Genomic DNA, 11,791 nt, shown 5'->3' with positions numbered 1-11,791 from the left:
AAACCCTCGACTCCGCCTCCTATATAAGGGAGAGTCGAGGGACGAAGAGGGGATCGATTTCATTGTCAACACAACCCTAGTTTTCTGATAGTCGAATACTTTTCCGGCTGAAACCCTCGAGATCTACTTGCCCTCTACTTCCAACTAAACCCTAGTCTACAATCCGTAGGCATTGACAAGTTAATCCCTTGTCAGTTACCACTAGTGTAGATTGCCGGGAACCCCGATCCTTTACTTCATCATCATTGCTTTTCAATTAACTGCGCGCTGGGATATTTTTCAGTGCCATCGCCTCTGTGTTACTGCTACTGTTGTGTTACTATCGCTCTCATATTACTGCCGCTTCACATTTCTCTGTCAACACGCCATCAAAGTAGTACCAACTATTTTCTGGCGCCGCATCATATTACCATTGTTTTCACATCACCCTGTTGGTAGTGCTTTTCCAGGTGCAGCTGAATTGACAACTCCACTGTCAAGGCTTATAAGTATTCTTTGGCTCCCTTGTGTCGAATCAATAAATTTGGGTTTTACTTCCCCCGAAGACTGTTGCGATCCCCTATACTTGTGGGTCATCAATATTCTGCATCAATATCTTCTTATTGCAACCTTGAAGCAAACATGTGGTTCAAGCATTGCCTATGAACAACTCGTACAAATATAACTCAATGCAAACATTGGTCCATAGGGATTGTCATCAATTACCAAACCACACATGGGGGTTCCATGCGCTTCCAATGGGGCCACAGACCGACCCCTCCTCGGCGAGAAGGTGTTGAGGGCGACGACCTGCTAGTGCTCTCGATCGACTCCTCCGCATCCACCATGCGCCACCGCTCCCAGGATTCCGCCGTCGCTAGGGTTGTATAGGGAGAGGGGATTTCTTTGCAGGGAGAACTGATGGGGGCCAACTGTTGAGGGCGACAACCTGCCACAACTAAGTTTTACCTTGCACGTCGTGGCGAGAAATGATTCAAATTGGAGGGGTTTATTATCCCACACGAAAGCGTGTTATGTTCGATAATTTTGTACTCCCTCCGTTCCATGAAACATGTCGGAGATTTTTTTAAATTTAGATGTACCCAGACACTACTAGCTAGATACATCAAGATTTTACAAATCTCACACATGTTTGGTGGGATATTTGGTGGGATAGAGGGAGTATGACTTGCTCTTGATGGACAAGGTTTTGTACCGGAGGAGACGTGGAGTACACCGAAAAAGGTTTTGTACGAAAATGCACAGCGCGGACAAGGTTTTGCATGAATTGTGCAATTACCTCGAGAAATTTATTGGCCAACATCTCCGTGGTAAGTCGCAGTTAACTCAACCCTAATTCGATCCCGACTGCCCTATCCACGCACCAAGCCGGCGACGGCGCCGGAAGAGATCGGCGACGGCGAGAGCGTACGATGCCGATGAGAGCGTTTTGGGAAAGTTCTTGACAGGGCCGAAGGTCTTTGGTAAGTTCTGTCGAAGGGGCATATCGCACTGTTCCGGCCCCCACCGCCGCCCTAGCTGGGTGTGGTGAACCCTATTCCAGTGCGGCTTTGCCGTGTCGATTCCCACTACGACCCCCCGACCAGAAAAAGAAGCAGAGAACCTTCCGTCTCGCCGGTCCGCCCCTCCGCCTCCGCCCGCGATGGACTTCTCGGAGCAGGACGTCGACGTCTTCGAGGAGTACGACGCCGGCGACGGCGCCGAAGCCGAAGCCGAGGGAGGAGGAGGCGGCGCCTCCTCGGGCTCCTCCTCCCCGTCCTCATCCTCGTCCTCCTCCGCCGCCGCGTCCTCCTCCTCCTCCAGCGGCGCCTCCAGCGGCCGCAGCAGCAGCGGCGCCGCCGGCGGCGCGGACGAGGAGGGCGCCGACGACGCGGAGTTCGACTCGCTGCCCACCAGGCACGCGGCGGCCGGGTTCCGGGACGAGTACGAGGAGGAAGAGGAGGCCAGAGATTTGTTCGGCTCCGACAACGAGGACTACGTCAAGACCCCCGCCCGGAGCAACTACCTAGTTCCAGGTTCGCGCTTCGCCTCTCATTACTAACTAATGCTCGCTAAAATTCGTTTGGGCGGTACAGTCACCTCTGTGTTCTGTAAGAGTAATTGTTTAGCAGATTGGTATGTAACCCTACTCCACATTTTTGATTTGCTGGTGTTTGTTGAGTGGTCGCACCGGGGCTCTGGGTGCTGCAGTGTTTTTTTTAGCTTCAGTACATGACGGACTCTTATTGCTTCAGACTTATGTTTGAATCATTGTTCCAACTTTCAGCAGCGTATGTCAGGCTAAGTCGATTGACTGAATTCTATGCCCGCGTCGTCTGGTTGTTGCTTGCTTTTGTAATTTATTAGGGGAGATTTTGATTTACAAAAGCACCAATCAAAACCATTGAATACAGTACATGAACGAGCCATGAAACGATATAACAAATGGGGTTTGCGTTCAATTGGGTATCTGTTAGTAGGAAAGATACTTTCGACTATCTACATTTCCTATTTTGGTTTAAACTAAAGGGTAAAGTTAGAACTTAATTCTGCAGTAAATTACAACTATGAAGAAGGCTGAGTCTAAAATCTGGTATCTGTTAGAAGTCAAAATAAGTTTCATCATTACATCTTTCACAATACCGCCCCACTAGACTACTATATATATGAAGGTTGAATATTAACATTGATAGTGAAACAGTCTTTCCATGCTTTGTGCGTATCTAGCTGAAATTATGCCCATGGTTTATCTTACTAAAACGTGCGGGTCTGTGCCCATTCAACCTATGTGTACTCTATTACTGATAGATAATGCTAATATGCTTTGTGGTAGAGAATGCGATGACCGAGTTGTTTCCCTTGCCTGGATACTCAATATTCTGGAGGCATGGATAGTACTTTGAAAAGGTTGAGTGTATCTAGGTTGGGAGATAGGGATTATCAGTCTCTTATATTTTGCTCCTTTCCTTATAGTGCTGCCCCAAATACGGAACACCAATTTTTCTCGGGGCGGACGAGGTGGCAGGGGCCCACCTCTTCTTCCAAGACCAGGAGGCCATCCAGGAGGACGGAATAATTTTGGCCACGGTGGGAGGTTTTCATATGGAAATGGGCGTAACGTTGAAGGTTTTGTTTCAGAAATGAAACTTAATAAGAGTGAAGAAACTCTATCCAGGAAAGCTGTTGCTTTTCAGGAGGTGCACAATATTACCATGTTCTATTGATTTTCCTTAGTTGTTTTTGTTCTCTATAGAGCTATATCCTTTGTTAACTCATGCAGCCATGTGAGTTCGCATGCTACAGCCGTGTTGATGGTGGGGATGTATATTTTGATGATCGCAGCTTGGTAAGATCTCAGAGTTGCTGATTGTTAATTTCAGTTCCCTTTTAGTGAATCTATATTTTCGAAGTTTGTCTATGAAGTGTGGACAGTTACTTTCTGAACACATGTAGTTTGCCCTGAACATTGGCTGTTGTACTAAACATTCTTATTTTGTAGAGGCTTTTCAAACGTAATATCTGCGACTATGTCGGTGAAGATCTCAATAAAGGATTTGAAACATTTACAGAGAAAAGAGGTACTTTATGTGAGAAGTAATTTTTTGTTTCTATATTCTAGTTACTGCTATCAACTCTGTTTAATGTAGAATTTATTATCTGGGTTATTCCCTACAAACTTCTATTTCAGTTGTCATAGACCTAAACACATATACAAGAACAGCTTGATGCCATGACATGTTTCCCCTATTGTATATGGTAAATGCAACTATTTTTTTTTGTTTCAGGCGGGTCTTGAATAACCTTAGATGGACCACTTCTTAAGCCATCCACATATATACATTTTCTGTAGAATAAACTCATACTATATTTTAGCTGAGATTTTGCAGTTGTGTCTTTCGTAAGACTGGATAGTTTATATATTTTTTATATAAGAAAGGACATGGAAGAAAATCTTCAAAAATTCAGACACTAGCTGTTTCTGATACATAATGGAAAGGAAGTTATTGAAGTTAACTCCGAAATTTCTTTTTTGAACAATTGGATCCAGTGATGTGATAATTCCATTATTTGGAAGTTCCTTTTCCTTTTGAATCCGTTTCTGTCAGAGAGTATTCCTTCATGGTTAATGTGGTAATTTCAGATTTGGGTTCTCAAGGATTTGGCGATCTTCTTTCATGCATAAGAAATTCAAACCTACCTCTTCAGAACATACATTTTGTGGTAAAATTCATTGTTGTAACTTTATATTTGTCCTTTTGGCACTCTATGCTTCAAATTCCTGATCACATATGCTTGTCTTGCAGACGTACCGCAACAACCTTAACAAGGTATGGTCCTTCCAGTGCAGATTATCTAAACCATAACATCTTTTCCTTTCCCTTGTTGTAGCTTATGTTTGTCCATGTGGACGAGTCAGGTAGTTATTCCTACAAGCTTACCACTGTTTGGTTTGTATCTAGCTTAATCGATTGACAGATACGGACATATTATATTTTGCAGGACTCTGTAACAAAACAATTTTTTTCGTAATTTCCTTCACTATGATTGTATGCTGACAGATTCTATGCGACTATCTGTAAAATCGTCAGATATTGGCCACAGCTTATCTAAAAGACCCATGGAAGATGGGTGTGCACAAAAGAAATGGTGTTGTGTACCTTGATGTCCATAAGCTCCCTGAAAGACCACAAAGCGAGATTGAGCGCAGGAGGTTGACTCTCTCTCTCTCTCTTGCTCTCTCTCTCTCTCTCTCTCTCTCTCTCTCTCTCTCTGTGTGTGTGTGTGTGTGTGCTTATCGACAAGAGTTACAAAGAAAAATAGTCTGAGATCTAGTATGCTAAATATGTTGATGGTTTAGTTCTTATAGGATCTTGTGTGATGGTAATCCTACTTGCACAGGGGTATCTTGTAAAGTTTGAGTTTCATGTTGCTGATTTATAACTCTCTGAAGTTGAGTTGCAAAAGGTCAAAATGTAGAATGCTAAATATGTTGATGCTTCGAGTTCTTATTGAAATTGTGATAGCACAAGGGGTTCTTTCCAGTTTGAATTGCATAAAGCTGATTTAGTTCTTTGGCACTTTTCTTGATCTGATGTATCATGTAATAAAATATAGTTGCCTAAAATGTGTCTTTATGGGAAGCTTGGAAATGTGTGAAGGGCTGCAAATATATGTGTCATTTTCCTGCAAAATCAAATGGTGCCTTGATATTTGTAATCATATGTTTAAAGTTGTCATGCTTACAGCAGATGAATCTGACATGAGTATCGATTTGATGTACCTTTTCTTGCTGGTGCCATATTTGATATTCAGATGTTTTTGGGGATATTCTTTTGAAAATCTTGCTACTGAGAACTCTATTGATGAGGAGGGAAAAGGTATTGATGCAAATGTAGAGTATTGTTCTGTAATAAAGACGAAATTGGGCGCGCATCGCATTATCATGGGTGCTGAGATGGACTGCTGCGATGCAACTGACGATGGTAGGCGGTTCTATGTGGAGTTGAAAACAAGCAGAGAGGTCGTTATTTTTTTTCCATGAAATTCTATTTATCTGGTACCAATCATATTCAATCTAGTCACCATTTTGAACTTTGTAACAGTTGGAGTACCATACGGTGGAGAAATATGAGAAAGAGAAGTTACTTAGGTTCTGGGTAATTTTTTTAGCCTCTTATTTTTGTAGCTATTGCATGACAGCATTTTGTTATTTCATTGATATTATTTGAAACTTCTTGTTCTGTTCTCTTTCGCAGTGCGAAATTCGATCATTAAATTTCTTACGTTTTATTTGATTTCTTAAGTATTGAGAGAATTTTGCTCCTTGCGGGGCTGAGGATATATGTTAACAACTTCACTACATGGCTATCTTGTTATTATTCCCTCTGCCATGACAACTTCCAACTTTGTAGTGTTAATCTTGATTCTTCAGGAATCATACCTTTGCATTAATTTTTCACTTGGCTAAAATTTACAGATTCAATCATTCCTTGCTGGTGTATCATATGTTGTCGTTGGATTCAGGTAATTTTCAATCATCACAGCATTTCCTTGTTAGCATGACGAGCTTCCTTTCAGAGACTAAATCCTTAACACTCCGTCTTGCATTTCATAAAGTCTTTATGGTTGTCATACTCATATGCAAGAATTATGGTGGTAGAACTGTCGATAATTGCTGTACTATTGCAGTAATGCTGTCAATTAGATACAGAAGCAAACCTATCTTTTTGTGATTTCATTCGTTTCCCATGTATGTTCTGAATTGCCATGCTTACCTGATTTCTCCATTGGGTTATCAGCCCCATACTCTTGATTTGAATGCCCATATAGTACATCGGAGCTTCAGTCGTCATCCATCGTAACTTTTTTTTCTACACATTTAACACATTGCGTGCTAATTAACCAGAGGTTTTTGCTTAATGAGGCGTCCAACCAGAAAGACATTCAAATTCCAATCCACTCATGTTGACCATACGGTCGATACAATTAGGAAAAAGAGTACACTTGAATTACTTTGGTGGTGTTTCAGATGTATGTGTTTTTTGGTGATCAATATTGGTTCTTAAGTTCCACTCTCTATCTTATTTTCTTGCAGGAATGATGCTGGTGTACTTGTACGAACTGAGAGATTAAGAACTAAAGATATCACACAGAAAGTGAAAGCAAAGAACTACTGGCAGGTACACAAAATTAATGTTTGTGTTGTTTATCCGCGGAGTCGTGATAATTGAGGAAGAACATGAGTGCAGAGTACCTGAGTACAATAGGTGGAGTATTCAAAATTAGAAAAGCGTAACCTATGAAAATTTTAAATAATTGAGTTGTCATATCAAATCTCTAATAGGTAAAGGGGTTAACACTTACAGTTCTCTGATGCCGTATTCCCTTTTTCTAAGTTGACATATAGGATAACTAATGACTATCCCCTCCAAATCCATTTAATTTGAATATGTAGTTTTCAGTTACTACCTCCATTCCATAATATAAGCCCTTTTTAGCGAACTATTTTAGTTTGCTAGAACGGCTTATATTGTGGAACAGAGTGGTACTTTCTTGCACTTTCCAGTGTATTATACGTTTCTTGGAATAATATATTCGATCTGTACTTCAGGGTGGAGTCTGCCTGGCCTTTGCTGACGAGGTTTTATGCTGGCTGTATGGCACTGTCAAAGAAAGTAAGAATTTCCTTCGCCATTCTAACTAGATGTGTTTTCATCTTTCTCTAAAAACTATGCACCTGTTGGCATTCCTGATCTCGATTACTCTGTTTGCATGCATGATATTGTTTCTCCTATCTCTTACAGATGAAGACTATATTCTGCAATTTGCACACCCGTTCCAACGTTTGGAACTATTACGCGCCCAGTCTCCGTGCCCCGAGACAATAACTCGGCATGTGGAGGAGCTCTCTGGCGCAGCACACTAGATCAGTTCGTGAACAAAGCTCTGGCACTGATGTTTCGAGAGAGGTCTGGTTTCACGGACCTTATGTTTGCAGCGTCCGGTCATATATGGCTGAGCTATACTGGATGAGAGAGAGGCTGACCAGAAACTGACATCACCATGATATATAGTGGGTCAATGGGCGCAGCTACAGTCAGGGTTTGCTCTTCGAGTTGCCGAAGAGATTTTGAAGCCATCAAGCATTGTATTTCTCCTGTAACAGTACTAAGTTATAAATTAGCAAATGCATTGACACGCTGCCATTGCAATGGTTCATCCCACAAGGCACCAACGATGTAACTTTTGTACCAAAGATATTTAATTTTAGAGATAGACATTGCATGAGCACCCTTTGGAGTTCTGTAAACTAGCGGCAAGAGTTACCTTCAGGTTATAGATTTGAAAAGGCATGTTCGGAACCTGGTCATTGTCCCATGTTCTCGCAGGAATTAAGCTGTTCTTTTTATTGAAAGCTTAACAGTTACCTACTCCATTCGAGATTAATTGGAGTTCTAGCTCTCCAACAAGTCAAATATTTTTAAGTTTGACCCGTCGGTAGGTGTTCTGATACTTACGACATCAGATATATATGGCATTGAAATATATTTTCTGATGCATCTGATAAAATTATGTTGTTGTAGACAATGGTAACTCCTCCTTGGCCAGATTTGGTCTAGAATCTAGCTATGGATGTACACGTTTTGCAGTTTTGCTTATTTTGGAAAATACTTGCAACAACTAATTTGGAATGGAGAAACTGTGTTTCTCTATACAGTTGATCAAACTAACATCAGTATCTTGAATTTCATTTTATGAACAGAAATGATACATCCTTTTTGTCAATTTACATCAAAACAATATGATACTTGTAAAAAAAGCATCACATGTGAACATTAGGACGCAAATAAAAGGCACGGCCCTCTCAATTAGCTAAAGCCCGGGTGCAGTCTGGGCACCTGCTGGAAGTTCACTTGTCATGCAGCTCCGTGTTACAACGCCTATTCAGAACTTTCTCCTTGCACCACTGCACAACGGATTTGGGCGGAGAAGACACCGGTACAATCGACAGCCGTGTCGAGCTGCGTGGGCACCACCATTGCCTTCCGCGGTTTGCTTCCCGCTGCCTCGAACCCATCCGCCATTCCCGGCAGCAGCTCGACGTGTTTGTGCTGTTCGGAGAGCTTCTTGGGCAGGTAAAGAGGAGACCGGTGCCAAACCAGCTCCAGAGGCAAACCGCCGCCTCCGGACGACGAATTCCAGACGTAGGAGTGGGCACAGACCATCAGTATTTCCTCCGGCAACCCCGAGTTCCCGCCGCTGGCGAACCCTCCGCCGCAGCTCGTCACTGGCTGGAAGCCGAAGCGGTGAGTGTCCTGGATAGCGCGGACGAAAGAGACGTAGAGGGCAGCCGTAGAGGGAGAGCTTCTTCCATGGAAGGCCATCTCGGTGACGACCTCCCTCATGGCCGCAGAGGCAGCGCCGAACTGGGGCGGCAGGAGATCCACGCAGTCCGTGGCGACCCTCGTGACGTCCACGGCCTCGGACGTCCGGAACGCCGTTATCATCTTGAAGTTCTTCTCCCACGCCACGTCGTGCTCGTAGGAGATCCAGAGGCACGCCGCCGCATTCGTTCCTCCTCCGAGTTCGAGCCACCACGGTTGAAGCAACATCACCGCGGTGCCGCCCTCCATCCTGAGTGACAATTCCGTTGCTTCCCCAGCCGCCAGCGACCGAGCGAAACTTGGGAGGAACGTCAAGGTCCTTGGACGGCCGCCGCCGCACCTGACGAATTGGAAGAAGTCGTCGGCGCCGCCCGCTATTCTCTCGAACCGCCTCACCGTGGAGTCGGTCAGATTATCACCGCCGGGATGATCAGTATCAGTTCCACGGCTGAAAGGCACGAATCGCCTAGCTACCTGAGGCCCTGAGCCATGCGCCGTGGGAACGAGTTGCTTCGCATCCGCTCCAACCTGGTACTTGCAGCGCTTCTTCTGTGGGTGCGTACGATGCCTTTGCCTTCCTTGAGAACACGCTTCAGCTTTGCCCTCCACAGGAGCAGCGGGGCGTGCGTGATCTGCCAATCTTCCGACATGGCGACGACGGTTTCGAGCTTCAGCACGGCCATCTCTACTCGCTCCACTTTGATTTCGGTAGTCTCGCGATCAGGACCTTCGTCTTCTCCTGATAGAAGCAAAGATAATCTTCGCACTGCCTCGCCGGCCACCGCAGAACCAACTATTTCCGCCATTGGTTTCCTCTGTCTACGGAGCAGCGGGTAATTGTAATTGTGAGAGGCTGAGGTGGAATGGTATTGGGATTAGGTGAGACACGGTGCTTGCAATCGTGGAAGCAGTCTGAGATGTAGTCCAAGCACTCACATTTTCAGTGTATAAATTTCCAATACCCAGGTTATATGGCACATGTTGCAGCTGTGCGCATCACCATTGAATAATGATTATAGTAGTCAACAAACGGGGAATGCGAGAATTGGACTGTTCGGACCTGTCAAATCAAGCTGACGGAGCGTGGGTTGCCTTGTACACTGGATTCTCTGATTTGGTCTTCCGATGAGAGCTCAAAGTCCGAAAAGAAAATCCAGATGTTGGCTTGCGGTTGACTACCCATCATCCTTTCCGGCCGGTTGCCACTTTCTTTTGGCAATGTCTATTTCTCAACTGTGATTATTTTTCTTCTAAAACGAGGCAAAGACTTCATATTTTCATCAGTTAACCCAAAGAGAATTGGCCAGTTTGGTAGTGAGAAACCGGCCGAAAATCGGCACAAACACTCTTGCCACCATCGCGAGGGCACACAACCATCCTAGCTACCCATAAAAGCTGCACACACCACCAAAGCGAGGATCGCCGTGCAAGTTGTCCATCAGTGTTATCGTCATCATTCTGCAGACTGCAGCGACTTCGACTTCACTGAAAATGACCACCAAGTAACACCTCGTTGTCGCGGCATTTGAAGCCCACGCCGGCCAATGACAACCGGATGACTCCTCGCGAAGGGACAACCAGCTTTGATTCTGATGATGAGCTACAAAGAGGAGATGTGCAAGACTACCACTGAAGAAGATCTTCACCACGGACCGCCCCTTGTAGGTCATCATCGCACATCTCTTCTCAAAGGTAGACATTCGAAACAACGCTTAAAACATAGCAGCTTCGTCTTCGCAGGAAGGTAAGACCAACACGAAGACACTCGGACACGCCAGAAGAAAAGTAGACTAAGAAGGTCTTGCCACCACCAAACCATCACTCACCATTGCCGTCGTTGCCACACAAAACACCACATAGTACCCACTCATTGTCGACTGGGCACCTACCAATCACGATTTCGTGTACATCCAACCCAAGGAAAGTGTGAATGTGCCTGATGATCTTCAAGACGACACCCTAAAGACGGGAAACAACACGGATACACCCTGCCTACCTTGTCGGAGTCTAGGATTTCACCCGAAGAGCATCACCATCGGATTGTCGGTGTCAAAGAACTCCACAACGTCACTTCCACTGACCCGTGCACCTCTAGAGCAGGATACACCGCTAGTGGCATGCATGACCCGCCTCATACCTCACCTCCTATAGCCATCGAAGGAATGAACTGGGTGAGGCCGCTCAAAGCCATCGATCCCATGAGACCCCACCACCACAACACGCCGGAGGACCGACGAGTCGTAGCAAGAGAAGAGGATGCCACCCCGCACCAAGGCGGACATGCTCCTAGTACGACACCACAACCCACCACCGTTGTTGCACCAGTCAGGGTGCCACCTCATTGGAGAGGTGACACCAAAGCACCATGGGTCGCCAGAGACCTCAATGATGAAAATCGGAGGAGAGCCAAGCCTCCCCAACCCATTACCCATGGACACCGCATAGAATAGAGATTCCCTCGGCCGCTTGCGGGCTTTTCCCGCAGACAAGAGCTGTGTTGTGATGGGAGGAAGAGAAGTTGTAGCAGCGACAACAGTTTTAGGGTTCCACCCGAGTCGCGCTTGAAAAATAACTTCGCATCTCTTCAATGATTTTGAAATTTTAAATCTCATCCAATAGTTAGTTAGGTAAACTCATGGAGAGCGCCTTAGATTTGAAAATTTACAGCTAGTCAGCATCCAACTCTTTACTTGACTATAAGGCTGGCCATAGTTGGGTATCATATAATAGTATCATGCGTACAATACTTGTGTACGATGATATCTATACAATGCAAGGTATATCATATAGCAGTATCATAGTCGCATTATATTTATTGATTTTTAAATCTCAATGCGAAATTATGTACAAGGTCTATTTGACATTATGTTTTGTCATCATGCCTCCACCTGTATACTACCTTCATCCCAAAGCTTAAGGCTTTAAAA

At 44.6% G+C, this 11,791-nt stretch overlaps 1 protein-coding gene across 1 annotated transcript; it reads left to right on the top strand.

The window, feature by feature from the left end:
* Positions 1-1,768: 1,768 nt before the first annotated feature.
* Positions 1,769-7,849, top strand: LOC124706673 (NAD-capped RNA hydrolase DXO1-like; the record flags this gene model as incomplete). The annotated part of the gene is given in 13 exon segments (XM_047238347.1): positions 1,769-2,015; positions 2,953-3,176; positions 3,260-3,325; positions 3,479-3,557; positions 4,121-4,200; positions 4,284-4,307; positions 4,569-4,690; positions 5,293-5,500; positions 5,583-5,636; positions 5,957-6,003; positions 6,575-6,659; positions 7,091-7,154; positions 7,284-7,849. Coding segments are annotated over 13 exon segments (1,422 nt in total), but the record flags the coding sequence as incomplete, so codon positions are not given.
* Between the last annotated feature and the right edge of the window lie 3,942 nt (positions 7,850-11,791).

Source organism: Lolium rigidum, chromosome 4 (assembly GCF_022539505.1).
Source record: "Lolium rigidum isolate FL_2022 chromosome 4, APGP_CSIRO_Lrig_0.1, whole genome shotgun sequence".
In the NCBI taxonomy this organism is placed as follows: domain Eukaryota; kingdom Viridiplantae; phylum Streptophyta; class Magnoliopsida; order Poales; family Poaceae; genus Lolium; species Lolium rigidum.
This window is presented reverse-complemented; position numbering and strand designations above follow the sequence as displayed.